Source organism: Lepus europaeus, chromosome 3 (genome assembly GCF_033115175.1).
Source record: "Lepus europaeus isolate LE1 chromosome 3, mLepTim1.pri, whole genome shotgun sequence".
NCBI classification, from domain to species: Eukaryota; Metazoa; Chordata; class Mammalia; order Lagomorpha; family Leporidae; genus Lepus; species Lepus europaeus.
The window spans coordinates 148531187-148555643 of record NC_084829.1 but is presented as its reverse complement, the minus strand read 5'-3'; the positions used below and the strand labels follow the sequence as shown (position 1 = coordinate 148555643).

Below are 24457 nucleotides of genomic sequence, written 5' to 3'. Positions count from 1 at the left end.
CTTATAATGCCCCTTATAGTATCCCATGTGAAGAGATAGACAGGTCTGGACTCACATATATCTGAACAGGCCTTAAGGCCCAATGATTATTATCAAGCCCCTCCTATCAGTTTCTGTCTGTCTCTCAATGGGAAAACTGCCTCCTGGTTTGGATGGCACTTTGAAATGAGGAAGCCCAGGACTAGAAGCTGGCCAAACTAACTACATCCCAAAGCGACTTGTCAGTAGGTACACACTAAACAAAACAGGAGCATTCTTTCTCTGAAGTAATTAAGAATACATCTGTCTTCCCACTAACTGAACAGGAACTTGTACTCTTGCTTTTCCGCCATGGGCAATGTCTCTAATACCTCCTTTTATCCTCATAATCATAGTGCTCCTATTTCTACCATGTATAATTCATTTATTACAAAAGTTCTTGCAGGAACAAATGAATGCTATATCTCAAGCCATCTCGCAGGAGCAACACAAGACTGCTCTCCTTCTTCAATCAATCTGATCCAAAGTACAGATACCTGCCCGGAGTCCAGGGCCCTGTATCAGCAGGAAGTAGCCAGAAAGAAACCGGGAGCCCTATCTCCTTTTCTATGTTCAGAGTCAGTACTAATCGAACAAAGACATAAGTCTCAGCTATTCTAGCTCACTGCTGGAAAATAGATAAAATCAGAATTTACCACTTATCCCTGCCTCCCAATTCAGTCTCACACTCTGCATTGTTTCCCATCCCATATCCTGCATTCTTCCCCAGGTTTGGAAGCCAGCAAAGCCAAACTTGAAGAACCTGTCAGAAGGAACTCACCTCTGTCTCACTCTGTGCAACCCCTGCCTTTCCTGGGGACCCCTAACCCACTTAAGATATAAAAAGGCCCAGCCTGTTAGGGTCTGGGCCCTCTGCCATGTGTTCATGTTCGGTCTTTGTGTACACTGGCAGTTGGTCACCCATCACTGTGAATAAATTAGTTTTTTTGGCTGTGAAAAAAAAAAGCCAATACAAGCATCTTCACATTCTGTTTATCTCTTTACAACAGTAACTGGCAATATTTTAATGACTGACTGTTCCTCAGCTGGGACTCTGGAGCAAAGACAGCAAGAAAAAAAGAAAAAGAAAAAATGTTCCCATTAAGCCCTCAAAGGACACAGAGTATAAGCAAAAATAAACTGCTACTGTATTAACTCACTGAAATTTTCAGAGTATCTATTATCACAGCACAGCCCACACTAGCCTCACCGGTATAAAATACAAGGTAGTTGTATAAGAATGGATTCCTATAAATGAAAGATCTAAGGAAGGCAGAGAAGCACAGGATTCTGGCCTCCCATCAAGAAGCTCCATTGGAAGGCTTCCACCAAGATATTACTAAAAGTCTTGAATGCCACAGAGCTCAGGCTGAAGGGCAGAGTAAGTATTAAAGCTACGTGCAGGTTCTAGACCTGATGGAGACCCAATTCCACCTCCCCTTCCTCACCTGCAGCCACATACAAAGGAAAACTAGACTCTTTAAAAATGCCACCTCTATCCCTTCAGCCACTTCAGGAACTCTTCAGTCTTCAGAGGATGTAGCAAGGTCCCTTCCCCACTCCCTGACCCAAGGCACAAAGTCCCATTCCATTGTATTTTAAGTTCAACAGATGTCATACAAATTTGTAGTAAGCCTAGAGGATTTCATCCAGAGGAATTATTCTAGGCTTAGGTATTCCTGCTACAGTTCTGTGTTCACTGTTGCGCTAATAAAGGCCAACAGAAAGCTAAACTTCAAACATCTAGTTTCTGCTGGTTAGCATGGTAAACCATATCACAGAACTCAAAACTCAAAACTAGAAAATACAGAGTGCATTTCATTTGTAATGTCTAGAAACACTGCTCACAATTGTGTAGTTTGTGCCATGCACAACAGCACTTAACCAAAAAGGATAGTGTTAGACAATGCTGTAGATCAGGATTAGAGATACTACAAAGGACATGCACTCCATAACTGACGATCATCAACTCATGACTTTGGCACTGCTTGATCCTTTCTCCAAGAAGATTTACCATAATAACCTACAATGTGCTTGTGAAAATGGAACACATATTGCTGCATTCCTGTGTCCAGTGAGAAATACGGAAATGTCACTGGCAAAAAAGGTATTAGAGGTATATTCCTTTGCCAGAATTCTAGTTCCTGGAAGAATCTCATCAGAACACTGATAGTTTAAGACAATTTAAGCAGCACTAACTACACTGACCAAATAACATCATCCTGATGTGCTAGAGTCGAGAGTTTCTTAACTTTGATGCTATTAGTGTCCTGGTCAAGGTAATTCTTTGTTGTAAGGACTATCCTGTGAATTGCAGAATCCTTGACCTTTCCCCACTAGATGCTAATAGCACTGCTTTTCCACCACCTCCTTTTGTGACAGTGAAAAATGTCTCCAGATACTGTCAAATGTACTTGGCAGGAGGGTGGGAGAAACCACTAGTTTAACAACCACTTTGCTAGACTTTCACTTCCATTTCTAGGAAGTGGTATGATGCTGACCACAACAGGATGTATACTAGTGCATACTAGATTCACAATGTGTATTCTATTTCCACATACTATGTAGCATTTGGGACTGATATAGAGATCCCCAGAGATCCCATTGGCAAACAGAGGAGCTCTGCCCAAGAAATCGGGAGGCTGGCCTGATTCACAGTAGGTGGAAAATAACTGAACCTTGACTTTTGGCTTCCTCTTTCTTCACTTCTTCACCCCTTGTAGAAGTAGAACCATGGTTCAACTAATGCCATTCAGACTATTTATCTCCTCAGACAGAATGCATCCCACCAACAAACCACTACTGATCCCCTGCCAGGTCTGATCTCTATGCCTCTCCTACACTGCAGATGTGCCTAGTGTTGGCTGAAGAATCTGCACTGCTATATTCACAGCAGCTTCTTTAGCCGCCTAGTATGAAGGGCCATGGAGGGCAGAAACTCAGAGACTAACCTGTAAATGGGCAGGGTGTTGTCTGCCCACAGAGTTGGTTTGAAAACACAAATTCCACTGCTTTTAGACACTGTCTACATCAGGGTTTCTTTGGTACAAATGACATCTTTGATCAGATCATTCTTGGTTATGGGAGATCAAAATGGGATCCAAGCAAGAAGAACCTATGACAACTACTTTGAATGCTTATATATAATCATGGCTCACCTTAACAGGTTGGCTGATCTGTGGAAATATATTTTTAAAGAAAAATATTTTGCCAAAAAAAGAAAAAAAAATAAAACTAAAGACATTATAGTCAGATTTACAAGACAGGGTAACACAGTGGAAAGGGATCTCAGCTACAAACCAGAAGATCAAGATTCCAGACCTCATTCCGATGCCACTGATCTGCTTAGACAAATCATTTAATCTTTTTCTTCAGATTCTCAGCTTCAAACAGGAATAATGTTTGTTCTTCCTACCTACTGAAGGGATCTACTAAAATGATATATATGAAAAATATAAAATGTTAAATAAACAGTAGGGAAATTACTATAAAATGTCTTTTAATGTAAAGGCCAATTTTAGAGCATTATTCATACTCTTTAAAACCTATATATACATATATAGTTATTTTTATATATATAGTAACATACATTTACTTTAAGACCCATTACAGGATCTACTTCCAGTAATGGACAAGAAAGCTCTTATCAGACCAATATACTCTCAGATAATAACTATAAACTGGCAAAATACCAGAAACAACTACTTGAAGACATTGAAGAGCAATGAAATATTAGCAAATTCTGGAGGAGAGTATCTCTTAGAAAAAGGAATTAGCACTGACAATATTTTCAGGGATTCTAGTATAAAGATAGGTCCCAGTTTGCACACAGTGGCAGCAAAATCTCCATGAGAAAACCCACTGATCCAGAGATCAGAGATTGGAGCAACAGTAACCATTGGAAAATGAGAGGAATAGCAGAAAAAAAAGAACTAAAAAGGGGAACTCCAAATCCTATGAACAAACCCCATTCACATCTATGTCTAAAACATGCACACAGAGGGCAGAATCTCAGATGGCCCAGTAATGAAAAAATACTGAGATCTGAACTGTTGCTCCAACAGCAAAGCTCACAGTTAGAGTTAAAACCAAGTAACCCAAATTCAGTTTTAAAAACACACACAGGCACAAAAGAAAATAAAAATCGGTACTCTTCAAAAGAATACAACAAAGACAATTCATGATGTCCAGCATATAATCCAACATTAGTAGACACAGAATAGGGGAATGTGACCTAATTATAGGAGCAGAGATAATCAACTGAAACTGAACTAGAGATGATCCACATGCTATTTTAACTATGGCTAATAATTTACAGAAAACTTGTTAGTGACAAAACTTGCTAATGACAAAACAGGAAATGTTGGCAGGAAAACAGAAGCATAAAGAAATGAAACAGAAATTCTGCCACTGAAAAATACAAAATTCAAAAAAGTTAAAAAATAAAGAAGCAGAAAAAGGAACAAACAGAATTTTCCAATAGGAAAATACAAAAAGGTTTAACACCAAGGTAAGACATACTCCAGAAAGAGGCATGAATGTAGGACAACATCTGCATAACTATCAACTGAAAATTTCTGAAACTTTATGGAGCATATAAACCAACAGATTCAAGAAACTCAACAAATCTCTTTGTTTTTTTTTTGTTTGTTTTGTTTTTGTTTTTTTTGACAGGCAGAGTTAGACAGTGAGAGAGAGAGACAGAAAGGTCTTCCTTCCGTTGGTTTACCCCACAAATGGCCACTACAGCCAGCACGCTGTGCCGATCCGAAGCCAGGAGCCAGGGGCTTCCTTCTGGTCTCCCATGCGGATGCAGGGCCCAAGCACTTGGGCCACCCTCCACTGCCTTCCTGGGCCACAGCAGAGAGCTGGACTGGAAGAGGAGCAACAGGGATAGAAAAGGCGCTCCAAACAGGACTAGAACCCGGAGTACCAGCGCTGCAAGCGGAGGATTAGCCTAGTGAGCCACGGCACAGGTGAGCTCAGCAAATCTCCAGCAAGATGAATATGAAAAAAAAAAAATTAATGGCAAGGTGCATCACAGTAGAAATGCTGAAAACCAAAGACAAATAGGATATACTTCAAAGAGGGGATTAAAAATTTAAGTAACTATAAATTTCTCAGGGAAACCATAGAAGGCAGAAAAGACTGGAGTAATAACTTCAAAGTGTTGAAGGAAACTAATGTCAAATTTATAATAAGAAAGTCATTACCAAGTTTTCAAAATAACAACAAACTGACTTTTATATAATTTCAAAATCACCAAATACCCTATTTCCCCAAATCTAATATGCTTTTGATTTTAGAACATCCAATAATCCTTATTCAGTATTAATAAAATTCAGAAAACATTTCTAATTATGACACCATTCACTAGAAGAAATATCTTAATTTCAGAGATAGTAAAATGTTAAGAAACAACAAAAAAAAGTATGTGTTAAATCAATGAACTACATAGTTTCCTTTCAAAAGGCCAATCAAAATCCTAGCATGCTATTTTGTGGATCAACAAACTGATTTCAAAGTTTATTTGAAAAGGCAAGAGACTCTGAATAGCCAACACAAAGCTGAAACAATGAAGACCAAACCTGGAGGATCAACACTACCTAAATTCCAGATTTACAATAAAGTTACAGTAATCAGCATAGTATGTATTAAAACAAAAACAGACAAATAAGACCAATGGAGCAAAAGAGAATCTAGAAACACACCACAAATACAATGAACTGATCTTTGACAAAGGAACAAACGTCATTCAATGGAGAACAGATCTTTTTTTCCACAAATTATGCTGGCCCAACTAGAATTCTTAAACAAAAACAAAAAAAGTGAATCTGGATACAGAAGCTAAATTTTCCATAAAAATTAAATCAGCATAGATCATAGGTCTAAACCTAAAGTGCCAAACTATAAAGCTTATACAACACAATACAGTAGAAAATCTACGTGGTAACTCTGAGTTTGGTGTCGAATTCTTTTTCAAATTTTTTTTTTGACAAGCAGAGTTAGAGAGACAGACAGAAAGGTCTTCCTTCTGTTGGTTCACCCCCCAAATGGCCACTACAGCCAGCACACTGTGCCGATCCGAAGCCAGGAGCCAGGGGCTTCCTTCTGGTTTCCCATGCAGGTGCAGGGCCCAAGCACTTGGGCCATACTCCACTGCCATCCCGGGCCACAGCAGAGAGCTGGACTGGAAGAGGAGTAACCGGGACAGAACAGGCACCCCAACCGGGACTAGAAACCGGAGTGCCGGCGCCACAGGCGGAGGATTAGCCAAGTGAGCTGTGGCACCAGCATCTTTTTCAATTTTTAGAAATCTATTTATTAGTTATTAGAAAAGCAGAGAGAGAAAGAGAGAGGAAGAAAGAATGAGCTCTCCCAGGTGTCTGTTCCCTCCCCAAATGACTGCAATAGCCAGGACTGGGCCAGGCTGAAGACAGGAGCCTAGAACTCAATCTCAGTCTCCCACATAGGTGGTAGGGATCTAATTACTTGAACCATCACTGTTGCCTCCAAAGTTGTGCTTCAGCAGGAAGCTAGAACTGGAAACACAGCAGAGACTAGAAGCTAAGCATTTGAACATGGGATGTGGGTATCCCAAGTGGCTTCTTAACCACCATGTCAAACACCCACTCCATGGATATGTTAGATAACATCATAGCATTATCCATGAAAACAAAGTTCAGATGGGGAACTTATTAAAATTAAAAACTCTGCTCTCCAAATGACACTGTTAAGAGAATGAAAAATCACAGATTAGGAAAAATTGGCAAAATACATAACTGATAAACTGTATCCGAAATATATAAAGAATTCTTAAAGTCTATCAATAAAACAGGCAATTTGAAAGTAAGCACAAACAAATTTTTGAAATATAAAAAAGGGTACAAAAGACCTGTAAAACTCATCAAAGTAAATATTTCTAGGACAGATAAGCATAGGAGAAGATAGCCAACATTGCCCTCATTTGCATTATGGAACTAAAAATTTACAAAAAAAGATAACAATAAGCATCTATGAAAATGGCTAACATCCAACAAACTGACAACACCAAATGTTAGTAAGGATGTAGAACAACAGGATCTCTCACTGATGGGAATGCACAGTGGAATAGTGTTAAGGACAGTTTGTCAGCTTCTTAGAAAGCAAAACATGGTCTTACTATAAGATAAAGCAGTCGCACTCCCATGTATCCAATTGTGTTAAAGATGTACATCAACAGAATGTTGCACATGAAATATTTTTGGCAGCTTTATTCAACAGATGAATAGACAAACCAACCACAGTATCGCCATACAATGGGAATTTAGTGATAAAAAGAAACAAACTGGGAAGCCACAATAAGACATGGTATTGGACAGGCATTTAACCTAGTGGTTAAGATGCCATTTAAGATACCCATGTCCCACATTAGAGTACATTCATGTTCCACATCAAAGTAACTGGGTATGCTACCTCACTTCCCTAACTATAGCTAACTGCTGAAGCACAAAACTTAGGATTAGGGGCCGGTATTGTGGCACAGTGGGTTCAATGGCCCCATGTGACACTGGCATCCCATATAGATACCAGTTCAAGTCCCAGCAGCTTCACATCCAATCTAGCTCCCTGCTAACATGTCTGGGAAAGCAGTAGAGGATGGCTCAAATCCCTGGGCTCCTGTGCCCACATGGAAGACACGAATGGAGTTCCTGGCTTCAGCCTGGCTTAGTCTTGGCTGTTTGAGGTCATTTAGAGAGTGAACCAGCAGATATAAAATCTCTCTGTCTCTCCATCTCTGTAACTCTGCCTTTCAAATAAATAAATCTTTAAAAAAAATTGGGGTGAAAAAGGCATTTCTAATCAAATACAAAAATTTGTAAGCTATAATAGAAGAGATTTATTTGACCCAACTGTTCTCCAAATTCATCTTGCAGATACAAATGTATGAGAGTAGTTCAAAAAGTTCATGGAAAATGGAATTAAAATATAAGCTCAATTTGATGAAAACATTTTTGAAACTCAGGCATAGATTTTTCAGAATTTGAATTGCTCATGAATGTTTTGAAGACCCCTCAAATATATGAAAAAAGACATAGGTAAAATGTCACAAGAAAGCAAAATTAACAAGACTGGAAATCATATAAATGTCCATTGAAGAAGCTGACTGAATATATTATGGCACTTCCACACAATGAGATGCTATACAGTTATGAAAATGATTAAGGATTATTTAAATATACTGATATGAGATAACCTATCAAGTGTTGTTAAATGAAAACAAGTTATAGGAAAATTAAGTGGCATCCCTTTAATCAAAAAAAGGTGGGAATGAGTAACGCAGAAATTTTTTGCTTATACAAACTTTTTTCTAGAAGGACACAAAGTTTTGGTGGCTGCCTCTGGAGAGAAAGATGGGTTTAGAAAGGAACAAATCTTGCTTTTACTATATCTCCTACGAAGTTTTCAAATTACCTTTTAATTATGCATAAAGTCCACCTCTCTCTCTCTCTCTCAAACACACATACATACACACACATACAAAGAATAAAATTCAAAGAAGATAGAACAGAGTGGCAAATATGTTGTATACAATGGATACTGAGAGAATCCTTACCTTTCTCTGCAAAATTTAAGGGAATGTAGTATAGCGGGCCTCTTTTGACGCAAATTCCACAAATGTAAGGTGTCATCAGCCAAGGCACTCACAAGAGCTCCCTTAAAAATAAAGTATACTTTATACATACATATTTGACAAGCTATGAAGCTAAATAGCCGCCAAAAACTTTTCTTCCAAATTTCAAAACTTTCTGTCAATAAAATTCTAAGAAGCACTTGCTTCAAAGTCTAAACAGCAAATGTAAAAGAGTGCATATAAAAATTACTATATGTTTTAACTTAGTCAATAATTTAAAGTATAATTTAGTATCTTGTAAATCGAAACTATACTAAGATCTAGTGGGATGTTATGTTTAAGATCTAGCTGTTTAAAATAAAATTAAGTCAGACTCTTAAGTTATTTGGGTATTATACATCCTTGACTAACAGAAAATAATATGTAAAGCAACCTTCACACTTCAATTGAAGTAAACCAAATTCTTAAGAAAGTACTATACGAGACTGGCACTGTGGCATAGCAGGTTATGCCACCACCTGCAATACCAGCATCCCATATGGGCACCTCTGTTCAATATACTTCCAATCCAGCTCTCTGCTATGGCCTGGGAAAGCAGCAGAAGATGGCCCAAGCCCTTAGGTCCCTGCACCTGCATGGGAGACCTGGAAGAGAGTCCTGGCTCCTGACTTCGGATCAGCACAACTCCGGCTGTTGCAACCAACTGGGGAGTGAACCAACAGGTGAAAGAAAGACCTCTCTCTCTCTGCCTCTCCTTCCTTCTCTGTAACTCTTTCAAATAAAATAAATAAATCTTTTTTTTAAAAAAAAAAAAAAAGCAAAGTTTTTTTAAAAAAGAATGTACTATATTCAGATCATTATTCTACTAAAAAATGGTATGAATAATATATATAGCACTTGGCACATAAACTCCAATGTTTATGTGGTTGAAAATGTGACTAGATTAGAAACTGAAAACATCATATGCTAGGCCAGTGCTGTGGTGCAGCAGGTTAAAGCCATGGCCTGAAGTGCCAGCATCCCACAAAGGCACTGGTTCTAGTCCTGGATGCTCTTCTTCTGATCCAGCTCTCTGCTATGGCCTGGAAAAGCAGTAGAAGATGGCCCAAGAACCTGCACCCATGTGGGAGACCCGGAAGAAGCTCCTGGCTCCTGGCTTTGGATCAGCACAGCTCCAGCCATTGCAGCCATCTGGGGAGTGAACCAGAGGATGGAAGACCTCTCTCTCTCTCTGTCTCTACCTCTCTCTGTAACTCTTTCAAATAAAATAAAATAAATCTTAAAAAAAATAATTATTTATAAGTAAGAAAATGATTAGCAGTATTTTAGAATCATTCACGTGGCTCAGTGTCACCCCAAATACAACAAATCAGGATTTCGAGAGCAAGGACCCATACAGATATACTTTAGAAACTCTCAGGAGGGCAGGCACTGTGGCTCACGTGGTTAATTCTCTGCCTGTGGTGCTGGCATCCCATATGGGATGTGCCCATATGGGCAAAGGGTTCTAGTCATGGTTGCTCCTCTTCCAGTCCAGCTCTCTGCTGTGGCCCGGGAGAGCAGTGGAGGATGGCCCAAGTGCTTGGGACCCTATAACCATGTAGGAGACCAGGAAGAGGCACCTGGCTCCTGGCTTTGGATGGGTGCAGCGCCAGCCATAGCAGCCATTTGGGGAGTGAGAAGAAAGACCTATCTCTCTCTCTAACAGCCTGTAACTCCACCTGTCACACACACACACACACACAAAAAAAAAGCCAACAACAAACACCTCTCAGGGGCCAGTGCTCTGGCACAGCGGTTAAAGCCACTGCCTGCAGTGCTGGCATCCCATATGGTTTGAGTCCCAGCTGCTCCACTTCTGATGTGGCTCTCTGTTATGGCCTGGGAAAGCAGTAGAAGATGGCCCAACCCCTTGGGCCCCTGCACCCACGTGAGAGACCCAGAAGATGCTCCTAGCCCCTGGCTTTGGATGGGAAAGCTCTGGCCGTTGTGGCCATCTGGGGAGTGAACCAGCAGATGGAAGACCTCTCTCTCTCAGCCTCTGCCTCTCTATAACTCAACATTTTCAAATAAATAAATAAATGTTAAAAAATAAAAACTCTCCACAAGTGATTGTGATGTGTGAATAAGATTAAGAATCTCAGGGCCAGCACTGCGGTTCACTTGGTTAATCCTCTGCCAGCAGCAGCAGCATCCCATATCGGTGGCGGGAGGGCAGTGGAGAATGGGCCAAGTGCTTGGGACTCTGCACCCAATCTTACTGAGACAAGGCCATAATCAAAGTGGAAGTTCTCTACTCCCTTCAGAGAAAGGTATCTCCTTCTTTGATGGCCTTTCTTTCCGCTGGGATCTCACTCACAGAGATCTTTCATTTAGGGTTTTGTTTTTTTTTTTTTTTTTTCCCAACACTGTCTTGTCTTTCCATGCCTGAAATACTCTCATCGGCTTTTTAGCCAGATCCGAATGTCTTAAGGGCTGATTCTAAGGCCAGAGTGCTGTTTAGGACATCTGCTATTCTATGAGTCTCCTGTGTATCCCACTTTCCATGTTGGATCATTCTCTCCCTTTTTGATTCTCAGTTAGTATTAGCAGACACTAGTCTTGTTTATGTGACCCCTTTGACTCTTAGTCCTATCATTATAATCAATTATGAACTGAAACTGATCACTTTGACTAGTGAGATGGCATTGGTACATGCCACCTTGATGGGATTGAATTGGAATCCACTGGCACGTTTCTAACTCTACTGGTTGGGGCAAGTCCGACTGAGCATGTCCCAAACTGTACATCTCCTCCCTCTCTTATATTTAACAGGTATCACTTTTCAGTTAAATTTAAACACCTAGGAATAACTGTGTGTTAATTACAGAGTTCAACCAATGGTATTAAATAGAAAAAACACTAAAAGGAATAATAGTAAGTTGTTCCTCGACAGTCAGGACAAGGGCTGATCTCATAGTGTCCATTTCACTTCAGCGGGTTTCCTTTTAGGTGCTCAGTTACTTGTCACTGATCAGGGAGAACATATGATATTTGTCCCTTTGGGACTGACTTATTTCACTCAGCATGATGTTTTCCAGATTCCTCCATTTTGTTGCAAATGACTGGATTTCTTTTTTTTTTTTTTTTTTTTTTTACTGCTGCATAGTATTCTATAGCGTACATATCCCATAATTTCTTTATCCAGTCTTCTGTTGGTGGGCATTTAGGTTGATTCCAGGTCTTAACTATTGTGAATTGAGCTGCAATATACATTGAGGTGCATACAGCTCTTTTATTTGCCAATTTAAATTCCTGTGGGTATATTCCAAGGACTAGGATGGCTGGGTTGTATGCTAGGGTTATATTCAGGTCTCTGAGCAATCTCCAAACTGACTTCCATAGTGGCTTAACCAGTTTGCATTCCCACCAACAGTGGGTTAGTGTCCCTTTTTCTCCACATCCTTGCCAGCATGTGTTGTTGGCATATTTCTGTATGTGAGCCATTCTAACCAGGGTGAGGTGAAACCTCAGTGTGATTATGAGTTGCATTTCCTTGACTGCTAGTGATCCTGAACATTGTTTCATGTGTCTGTTGGCCATTTGGATTTCCTCTTTTGAAAAATGTCTATTGAGGTCCTTGGCCCATCTCTTAAGTTGGTTGTCTGTCTGGTTGTTGTGGAGTTTCTTGATCTCTTTGTAGATTCCGTTTGCTATGTAAGGTCTTTATTTCACCTTCACTCACAAATGAGAGCTTTGCAGGATATAATATTCTGGGATTTCAGTTTTTTTCTCCTGGTACTTGGGCTATATGTTGCCATTCCCGCCCAGCCTATAGAGTTTCTGATGAGAAGTCTGCTCTGAATCTAATTGGAGATCCTCTGAGAGTAATTTGACATTTCTCTCTTGCACATTTTAGAATCTTTTCTTTATGTTTCACTCTGGTGAGTTTGAATACAATGTATCATGGTGAGGATCTCTTTTCGGTCATGTTTATTGGGGGTTCTATGTGCTTCCTGTACTTGGATGTCTCTTTCCTTCTCCAAACCCGGGAAGTTCTCTGCAAGTATCTCACTAAAAAGGCCTTTTAATCCTTTCTCTCTCTCCCTGCCTTCAGGAACTCCTAGAACCCAAATTTTGGGTTTTTTTTTTTTTTTAATAGCATCCTGTATATTCCCAACAGTATTTTTTAGATTTCTAATTTCCTCCTCTTTTCTTTGGTTTGACTGTATGCTTTCCTGTGCTCTGTCTTCTAAGTCCGATATTCTCTCTTCTGTTTCACTGACTCTGTTTTTAAGGCTCTCTAATGTGTTTGTCATTTGATCTATTGAGTTCTTCATTTCATTTTGATTTCTCTTCACTATCACACTTTCCTGTTCTGCTTGTTTCTGCGTTTCATTTTGATTCCTCCTTAATATTTCATTTTCACAAGAGAGATTTTCTTTCCTGTCCTGTATGGATTTCTGTAGTTCATGCATTTGTTTTTGATAACTTCTAAATGTTATCATAAATTTTTTGTAATCCGTATCTTGCATTTCTTCTATCTCATCATCTTCATAATCTTGGAGTGTGATTTTCATTTGGGAGCGTCATGATGTCTTCCTTGTTCTTGTTTCCTCGGTTTCTGTGTTTGTTGTTCTACATTGTGTATATCTTCTTTGGTTTCTTTCTTTTTTCCGCTGTGATGGCTTTTCTCGTTATACTATGACTAGATTAAGTGGACTGTCTGATTTTGGTGAACCTCTAGAGGCTTGTGGTGGGTGTGACCAGAGAGCTCTGTTCAGTTCTTCATGGTTAGAGGTTGCCAAAGGTGACACACCCAGGTTTGGCATGGTAAATTTTCTCTCTCTCTTTTTTTTATTCAGAAGGGAAATAATTCCGCTCAGCTGAGCCCTTCTCCTCAGTAGCAATCAGTGCCTGAGCGCTAGCCCCAGTGGGTCTAATATTTGTCTGCTCCGTCCCAAGGACCACACATAGGATCTGTGCAGTCCTCAGTGTAAACTCAGATTCGCCTGCAATGTTTCTCACCGGGTAGCCAAAGCCATACCAATTTGTGGCATCTGCCACTGAGACTACTCATGTCTCAGCCACACCGCAAGTTCTCCAACACACCCTCAGTTTTTTATTTTTTTCACAGTCCCAGTTCATAAGCTCCACACAGTCACTAGGTCTTAGTCTCTCCTGTTATTTCTCCCCACCAAAGTCTGGTTTTTCTGCTTGGCTGAGGGAGGGCACAGCCCCGAGCTGGTACAGCTGTTGCATATGTCCAAAATGGCACCTGGTCTATGGCCTCGCTCGCCTTTGTAAGGTGAGTGGAGACAGAATCATGTCTGTACCAGTCCCTTTTATTTTATTTTTTTCTCTCCTCTAGTTAGGCAGGTGTACTTCCCCATGGGGCTCGAAGCTCGTTCCCTCTAGGCTCTTCCTGCTGCTTTTCTGCCAGTGTCTCAGGCTACTGCGGTTTTGCCTCACCTCCCTTTCCAGTGCTGGTGCATAGACTCGGTGGCTACAGTCCCTAGCCATGGGCGCCCGTGCCCTCTACATAGGTCCACCACGTCCCTCTAATTCCGGAAGAGCTTCCTCTGCAGTTTTTTCCCTAACTCTTCCCTGAGACTACAGTATCTCCACTTTTATTAAACTATCTTTTTCTGGACTATCAGTGAGCTCCCTCCCTATTCCGCCATCTTGGAGCCCTCAGTAGATTTATTTTTTACTTGAGAGAGTTACACAAAGAGAGGAGAGGCAGAGAGAAAGAGAGAGAGAGGTCTTCCATCCAACAGTTCACTCCCCAAACTTGCCGCGATGGCTGGAACTGTGCCAATCCAAAGGCAGCATCCAGGTCTCTCACACTGGTGCAGGGGTCCAAGGACCCAGGCCATCTTCTACTTCTTTCTCAGTCCATAGCAGAGAGCTGGATCAGAAGAGGAGCAGCTGGGACCAGAACTGGCACCCACATGGGATGCTGGCGCCTCAGCCAGGGTGTTAACCTGCTGCGCCACAGCACTGGCTTTGAACATACTTTTTTAAATTCTGCAAGTGCAGTGTTTCCTGGGCTGACAAAATGATATTTTATCTAGTTCTTTCCTTACCGCACACTCTTATCAAAAAGCAAGGTATCATCAACTACTTCCACAAACTTGAGTCAGTAACCACTTTCTAATTATGTTGGTTTCCTACATTCTATTATTTATGATAAACTCAATCTTTAAAAAATGTTTAATATGGATTTTTTACATATTATATAACTTTCAACATCTCTGAAATAAAATTTAAATGCAGCACCTTGCTCCAAAAATAATTACATCATTCTATCTGCAACATTATTTTGAGAAAACATCTTACATTATTTATGTAACTGTCAATGATGGTACCTTAAAATGCATTTACTCTAGTCTGCAAGAAATTACTTTTTGTTCAAATATTTAAACATAAATGAATGTAAGAATTCAGACATAAGTAGGAGAAAGAAAAACAATTCACTAACCTCATTAATCAGGAACTGGAGCTGGATTACTGCAGCCCCACTGTCATGCTGGCAATAACATTCTACTCCTGGACGACCAAAACTGTCATTAATTCCATTAAGGAGTTTATAATATGTGTGGAGTTATTTTCCTTAAGAAATTGGTTAGTTGGTTATTTAATAGGGTAATAATATTCCAGTGACCTAATATTCAATACAGTTCACAGAGATTGAAATTAAGAGTTAGGTTATTACATATCACTCTAATCAGTTTCTATTGATAATCAGAAGCCTGAGAATTAAGTCTAAAAGAAATGAGAAAACTGTTCCTCAGGGAAAAAATTTTTTTAAAAATAAAATATATAGAAATAACATAATATATAGCTAATATACTTTAGTCTGACCCAAACTGTACTCTTCCTGTTAACGTAATAATAAGAGGAGAAAAGGAATATAGAACATACAATTTTGCCCAGGGCAGCAAATATCTGAAAAGAAGACCAATGCCATTTTAGAATATTGTTTTAAGAAACAATAACCTTTTTACTATGATTTTCATTCCTGTAGTGCTGTTTTTAACTGGGATAAAAATATAATGAAGAACTACATAACTATACTTCTAAGTACAGCATGATATTGCATCCCCAATAAATATATTGGCCTTTTACAATGAGCATGGATATGAATCAACATAAAGATGATAAACATAATAGCAAAAATTTACATATTTCCTATATCAAATATTATTATAAACATGTTATCTATATTAAGATACTGCTCCATAACCCATGAAGAATGTGTTATTATCCCCAGTTTAAAAAAAAAATCAGGTTACTTTTTCCAGTCTTTAAATCTTTTTTTTTTTTTCATTTTTATTTGAAAAGCAGACACGTGTGCACACACACACACACACAGATAGAAAGATCTTCCATCTACCTGTTCACTCCTAAAATACCCCCAACAGCCATGACTGGAGCAGGCTGAAGCCAAGAGCCCAGAACTCCACATAAGTCTCCAATGAGCCATCACTTGCTGCCTCCCAGAGTGTGCACTAATAGTCAGGACTAAAACAAAGAATTCCAATATGGGATGCAGGCATCTCAAGCAGTTCTTGGCCTCCATTTAAACATATATAGCAAGGTAAGTATTGAAAAATTAAATAATTTGCCCCTAGTCAGATAACTAGGAAATAGCAAACATAGGATCTGAATTAACAGTCTGGCTCCAGAGTCTATACTCTTAGTAAGGTAGAATGAGTGAAGAAAAAAATAGAACCAAATACCCATATACTTAGAATTCACTATGTTCCAGGCACTATTATATGCATTTTACTTTCATAAACCTGAAATAATGTAGCCATTTTAACATGCTGATATTCTAATTTTCACTAATTAGTAAATATTTATAAAATTAAAAAAAAAGTAAAATTTGATGGGATTCAACAAAATTATAGCTATCTGTATACAAACTCATTTTCAGGCATACAAATAATTTATGTATTTTAAGACATGCCACAGGATTCTTTTTTTTTTTTTTTTTAAGAGCTTATTCATTTATTTTCACTGTGGTTGAAAGACAAGGAGCGAGAGAGAGACAAACAGTCCATCTGCTGGTTAACTCCCCAATATCTGCAATAGTGAGGGCTGGGCCAGGCCAAACCAGGGTCCTGGGACTCAATCTGTTTTTCACAAAGGTGGCAAGTACCCAAGCACTTGAGCCATCACCTATTTATTGCCTCTCAGGGTGTGCATTAGCAAGAATCTGCAATTGGAAACACAGCTGACACAGACTGAACACCTACATTGCAGTATGGGGAGTAGCATCTTAAACTGCTGTGCCCCTTTGGGTTTTCTCAAGAATAATTGTGCATAAGTTCTCATGTTCAATGTATTATTCTTTGGCTTCTAGAAAAATAGGTGACATTTATTTACATGGATTTTTTCCTTCTATTTTATGTTAGCCTAAAATTAAATGTAATTCTAATCTTTTCAGCTAAATTATTCTTTCTGGCATAAATTACAATTCCCATGTTACGTGAATAAAGTAAATAAAATTTATTTCATCTTGCCATATGAGTATCAACTACTAAGGTTAATTGAAAAGTGTGATCTACCATTGAGAATCATAAAAATTACACTTTACTTACATATATTTTATCACAAAACATAGATAATTTTGCTAATCTTCGGACATTAGACTAAGGCATTTTCTTTGAATGTGAGTCTACAAACTGGAGTTCAGAATTGCTTTTCCTTGATAAAACATAGCCACAACTATCCAGATTAATTTTTAAATAGAATTTTAAAGATACTAGCAATGCATTATGAGTATAATACTCACATGGAGTCTTACTATGTTTTCCTATCCTGTACAGTTTTATCTCATTCACACTGAATAATATGGGAAATTATTAACAGACTGACCTTCAGGAAGTCTTTCCAAGTATTTATCTTAGATTTCCATTAAAAAAAAATCCTCTCTTTTTATACTCCTATTACATCAGTATAAATAATATCAAGATAAATTATTTGATTAGACTATCAAATATAATAGGAACATATTTGGGAATATATAAATTTGATTCTGGATAAACAAAGAATAAGCAACCTGCTCTACTAATTTAAGCATTTGAGGAAGGTCTTGAAACTTCAGTTTTCTATGGATGTTAACATTTAATTACAGAGAATAAAAAGTGTCTATATACCCAGGAAGGCAATTACATGGAGGTTAACAAAAATTTTATTTTATTTTTTTACTTTTTTTTTATTTGACAGGTAAAGTTATTGAAAGTGGGAGAGAGAGACAGAGAGAAAGGTCTTCCTTCTGTTGGTTCATTCCCCAAATGGCCACTAGGGCCAGCACCATGCTGATCCGAAGCCAGGAGCCAGGTGCTTCCTCCTGGACTCCCATGCGGGTGCAGGGGCCCTAGCATTTGGGCCATCCTCCACTGACTTCCCGGGCCACAGCAGAGAGCTGGACTGGAAGAGGAGCAATCGAGACTAGAACTGGAGCCCATATGGGATGCCGGTGCCGCAGGCAGAGGATTAACAAAGTGAGCCACGGTGCCGGCCCCATAAACATAATAAACTATTAAATGGTAGACAATATGCCAATGAAAAATACTATCTAAGAAGAATAATTTTTAGTGCTCTAAAACATAGTAGGATGACCATAGCTCACAATAATTTATTACATTTTTTAAAAGATTTATTTTATTTATTTGAAAGGTAGAGTTAGAGAGAGAGAGAAAAAGGGAGAGAGAGAGAGAATGAATCTTCCATCCACTGGTTTACTCCCCAAATGGCCACAATGGCCAGGGTTTGCCCAGCCCAAAGCCAGGAGCCAAGAGCTTCTACAGGAACTCCTACATGGGTAGCAGAGGCCCAAGTGCTTGGGCCATCCTCTGCTGCTTTACCCACTATGCTACAATGCCGGCCCCAATTTATTATATATATTTTTTAACAACTAGAAGAAAGGATTTTCCAACAAAAGGAAATAACAAATGGTAAAGGAAACAGAAATGCTAAGTATCCTGATTTGAACAGTATAAATCACAGGCAAGTGTAAAATTACTATACTGCACCCAATTGTGTATCAATTAAATTGTCAACTAAAAAAAAATCCTACCCTTATTTTTCATGTTAATTCAGCATATTGCACTAAGTATTAGTTTTAATAATGAACAATATGGCCCAGCAAGATAAATAAAAAATGGAATTTCATATTCTAATTCTAGCTGTAATTTTGAGACAGCCTCCTTACAAATGTCTTTGTCTGTAAAATTATGAGAAAAAAAGCATTTTAGAGCCCACAGCTATATGAGTCTAGAATTCAGAAAAATTAAATAAGAAATAAAAATGAGGGGCTGCTGTTGTGACATAATGGGTTCAGCCACTGCCTGCAATGCTGAGGATCCCATAAAGGTGCTGTAGATTCATGTCCCGGCTGCTCTTCTTCTGATCCAGCTCATTGCTAATGAGCCTGGGAAAGCAGCAAAAGATGGCCAAAATACTTGGGTCCTTGCAACCACATGGGAGATAAAGCTCCTGACTCCTGGCTCCTGGCTTTGGCCTGGCCTAGCCCCAGCCCTTGTGGCCATTTGGCGAGTAAACCAGAGGATGGAAGATCTGACTCACACACACTCTCTCTCTGCAACTCTGCCTTTTCAAATAAATAAGAAACATATAAAAATAAATATATCAATATAAATATAAAAATAAATATATAAAAACGAATAAATCTTATCCTCAAAAATCACATAGGATCAATGGAATAATATAGCAATAAAGTAGAGGACAAAAATCCCACACAATCATCTCAACAGGCATACAAAAGGTCTTTGGCAAAAATTCAACGACATTCCACAATAAAACTAGGAGGAGAGAACTTCCTCAAAAGGCCAAAGGACATGTATGAAAAATTCGCAGCGGCCGGTGCCGTGGCGCAGTAGGTTAATCTTCCACCTGCAGCGCTGGCATCCCACATGGGCGCCGGTTCTAGTTTCCGCTGCTCCACTTCCAATCCAGCTCTCTGCTATGGCCTGGGAAAGCAGTAGAAGATGGCCCAGGTCCTTGGGCCCCTGCACCCGCGTGGGAGACTGGGAAGAGGCACCTGGCTCCAGGCTTCAGATTGGTGCAGCTCCAGCCACTGCAGCCATTTGGGGAGTGAACCATTGGATGGAAGACCTTTCTCTCTGTCTCTCCCTCTCACTGTCTGTAACTCTACCTCTCAAATAAATAAATAAAATATAAAAAAAAAAATAAAAGAAAAAAGCACAGCTAACATCATATTTAATGATAGACTGAATGTTTTCCTGCCAAGATCAGGAAAGAGCTAAGATGTCCACTCTTGTCACTTCTATTCATCATAGCACAGAATGTTCCAGATAGAGCAAATAGGCAAGAAAAAGAAATACAGAATGTCTAGATTGGAAAGGAAGAAGTAAAAACTATTATTTATAGATGCCATAACCTTACATACAAGAAAATTCTAAATCCACTAAAAACTATTAGAACAAATAAACATGTTCAGCAAGATTGCATAACTCAAGAACAATATAAAAAAAATCAACTGTACTTCTGTATGCTGGCAATGACCAACCTGAAAATAAAATTAAGAATATAACTCCATTTATAGTAACATCACAAAGAGCAAAATATCCAGAAATAAATTCATCCAAATAAATGCAAAATTTACACACAAAGTTATAAATGATTGGTGAAAGGAAATCTAAATACATGGAAAGACATTTCCTATTCTTGGAACAGAAAGTATTATTAAGAGGGCAATAGTCACCAAACTGATGTACCAAATTAACACAAGATCTACCTGGCTCCCAGATCTTTTCATTAACTGAAAAGCTAATCCTAAAATTCACATGAAAATACAAGATACCAGATTATCCAAAGTAATCTTGACACAGGAGAAGAAAGCTGGAGGACTGATGCTTTTAATCTTAAAAATTACTACAATTTTACACGAATAAAGACAGAATGGTACTGGCATAGGCTAGATAAACAGATCAATGGAATAAACTGACGATCCAGAAATAAATTGTTTATTTTATGAACAATAGGTTTTTGGCAAGGATTTCAAGACAGTTCAATGCAAAATACCTTCCTCAACAAATGGTGTGGAAAAACTAGACATCCATATGATAAACAATGAACTTTCATCATTACATCACACAAATACAATTATTAGCTCAAAACGAAATAGACCCAAATGTAAGAGCTACAACTATAAGACTCTAAGAAGAAAACAAAAGAGTAAATCCTCATGACCTCAGATTAGACATGTCACCAAAATACAGCCACAAGAGAAAACAGAGTCATCAAAATTAAGAATATGCATCAGGGATGGCATTGTGGCACGGTGGGTAAAGCTGCTGCCTGCACTGCTGGCATCCCATATGGGTGCTGGTTTGAGTCCCGGCTGCTCCACTTCCGATCCAACTCTCTGCTATTGCCCGGGAAAGCAGTGGAAGATGGCCCAAGTCCTAGGGCCCTGGCACCCATGTGGGAGAATGGGAAGAAGCTCCTGGCTCCTGGCTTCAAATCTGATCAGCTCTGGCCGTTGCAGCCATCTAGGGAGTGAAGCAGCCAATGGAAGGCCTCTCTCTCTCTCTTTCTCTCTATCCCTCTGCCTCTCTGTAACTCTGTCTTTGAAAAAATAAATCAATCTTTAAAAAAAAGATTGATTTGGTTACTGGCGCCATAAACTAGAGTGTCAATTTGTTGGGTCAACAACAGGAGCCTCTGTGCACTTGCTCCTCATGTGGGATCTCTGTCCTTAATGTGCTGTACATTTTGATTTGATGCTATAACTAGTACTCAAACAGTATGTTTCACTTTATGTTTCTATGTGGGTGCAAACTGTTGAAACGTTTATACTAAATTGATCTTCTGTATATAAAGAGAATTAAAAATGAATCTTGATGCAAAGGGAAGGGGAGAGGGAGCAGGAGAGGGGAGGGTTGCGGGTGGGAGGGAAGTTATGGGAGGGGGAAGCCATTGTAATCCATAAGCTGTACACTGGAAATTTATATTCATTAAATAAAAGTTAAAAAAAAAAAAGACCACAGATACTGAACATATATTTAAAAAAAAAAAAAAGTGCTTCACAGGATACCATCAAAACAGTGAAAGTATAATCCACAGAATTCTAGAAAATGTTTCTGAGTCATGTATCTGACAAACATTTGGTATCTGGAATACATAGAGCTTTCACAACTGAACAAAAAGAAGCTAACTCAGATTTAAAATGAGGAAAGGCTATGAACAGATACTTCTCCAAAGTAGATATGTAAACAGTAAATAAGCAGATGAAAAGATGTTCAATATCATCAGTCATTAGGGAACTGCTACTCAAAACCACAATGAAATGCCATTATATATCCTGTAGGATGGCTATAATAAAATAGGCATTAACAAGTTTTGATGAGGATGTTGAGAAATTAGAACCCTCAATTACTACTGGAAGGATTTTGCATTAGTCTGTTTTAGTACTGTAACAAAATACTTATGATTGGTACTTTACAAAGAGGTTTATTTAATTCACAGTTCTACAGATTCAAGGGCATGGGGCTGGCACTGACTTGGCTCTACTGAAAGCCCACTGTGAATGGCATCACAATGTTGGGAATGCGTGCAAGAGGGAGAGATCGTTCTGAAAGACAGGAAGGCTAAGACCAGGGAGGGGGTCTTCTATAACAACTTGGTCTTGTGAGAACTGAGTCCCATGAGAATGACCTTAATCCATTCAGAGGGCAGCATCTCGGTGAACTAAACAGCTCCCAGAAAGCCTCACCTCTTAAAGATCCTACCACCTCTCACATCAGCACACACTGGGTCCCAGCCTCCAACACATGAATACGTGAAGGATAAACCTTTCCAAATCATAGTAGACTTTAAGGTGGTACATTCACTTTGTGAAACAGATCAGCAGCTCCCATTTGCTAGACAAAAAGCTGTCATGATTTAAAATTCCATTCCTAAGTTTATGCTCAATAAAACTGAAATCATACACTACACAAATTAAATTCTACATGAATGTTCATGGCAGCACTATTCACGATGGCAAAAAATAATACATCCGAATACCTGATGACTAGACAAATATGTGGAGTATCTACACAAAGAATAGTTAGTAATAAAAAGGAATGAAGTATTGATAAATGCTATTACATGCATGAACTATGAAAACACTGTTAAGTGAAAGAAGACACACATTAAAAAACCAATGTGATTCCATTTTTATGAAAAGCCTTAAACAGACAAAACTTATAGAAACAGAAAAAAGATAAAAGTGGTTGTGAGGGGCTGGCTGGAGGAGTAAAGGGAGTTAACTCTTATGGATATGGGGTTATGTTGTGGGGGTGGTAAAAATGTCTTGAAATTATGAAGAGCTGATGGTTGTACAACTCTGAATATAATGATAAACACAAAACCATATGCTTTAAAAGTGAATTTTAGGGAGAATGTATCTCAAAAAAGCTGTTATTTAAAAAAAGAATCAGAGGCCAGCGCTGTGGTGCAACGGGTTAAAGCTCTGGCCTGCAGCACCCACATCCAATATGGGTGCCAATTTGAGTCCCGGCTGCTCCACTTCTGATCCAGCTCTCTGCTATGGCCTGGGAAAGCAGTGGAAGATGTCTCAAATCCTTGGACCCCTGCACTCAAGTGGGAGATCCGGAAGAAGCTCCTGGCTCCTAGCTTCGGATCAGCTCAGCTCTGGCTGCTGTGGTCATTTGGGGAGTGAACCAGTGGATGGAAGACCTCTCTCTCTCTCTGGCTCTACCTCTCTCTATAACTCTGTCTTTCAAACAAATAAAATAAATCTTTAAAAAAAAATTTAAAAAATCAGCTTGTGTGGATAAATACAATACATATAAATAGGCAAAAATAAGACTGAATTTAATACAAAAAGACTGCAATTATTATAGGAACAAAACATACTATATTCTTCAAATATAATCTCTTGTCTAGAATTGTTAAATACCACTGACAAGCAATGAGTAAGTCTAACTATGAAGATACAAACATACTATGTATTCAACAGATGAGAAACAACAAAGAACTACATTTTCTCTTAACAAATGAGAACTTGGATCAATAAACAGTATTATTTTAGAAATATGTATAAATAAAAATATCAAGGAAAATATCTTTCCTTTATAAATTAAGATCATTTGTATTTCCTTATAACAATTTATAATGTACATCAAGCCCTAAAATAAACTTTTAAAAAATAATCAGCAAGGCCAGCGCCATGGCTCACTTGGCTAATCCTCTGCCTGCGGCGCCGGCACCCCGGGTTCTAGTTCCGGTTGGGGCACCGGATTCTGTCCAGGTTATTCCTTTTCCAGTCCAGCTCTCTGCTGTGGCCCGGGAAGGCAGTTGAGGATGGCCCAGGTCCTTGGGCCCTGCACCCACATGGGAGACCAGGAGGAAGCACCTGGCTCCTGGCTTCGGATGCCGTAGTGGCCATTTGAGGGGTGAAGCTATGGAAGGAAGACCTTTCTCTCTGTCTCTCTCTCTCTGTCTCTCACTGTCTAACTCTACCTGTCAAAAAAATAATAATAATAATCAGGAAATCATAATTTGAGATTATAATGATAAAAAAAAAAGAGGTAGAGAAGGAGCAAGAATTTGCATAATGCATCAGGTGCCAGCTGGGGCACCCCCACTCCACAGTGGAATACCTGAGTTCAAGGCTCAGCTCAATTCCAACTTCCTAAATTGTATATCCTGGAAGGCAGATAATGGGCTCAAGTTGTTGAGTCTCTGCCACCCATGTGGTAGATGTGATCTGAGTTCCTGGCTCTATAAACTCCTAAGAGATAAACTAGCAATGGGAACTTACTCACTTTCTCTCTCTTGCAA

The 24457-nt window shown here is 39.0% G+C and overlaps 1 protein-coding gene across 5 annotated transcripts in view; it reads right to left on the bottom strand.

Moving 5' to 3' along the window:
• The window catches only part of STXBP5 (syntaxin binding protein 5), a 228252-nt gene that overhangs the window by 162377 nt on the left and 41418 nt on the right, over positions 1-24457 (bottom strand). For all 5 annotated transcript variants that reach the window (XM_062186890.1, XM_062186892.1, XM_062186893.1 and 2 more), the window contains exons 3-4: positions 15096-15177; positions 8615-8715 (exon numbers count right to left, since the gene is read on the bottom strand). In XM_062186890.1, the coding sequence (XP_062042874.1) occupies positions 8615-8715; positions 15096-15177 (183 nt within the window). The remainder of the gene's footprint in view (positions 1-8614; positions 8716-15095; positions 15178-24457) is intronic.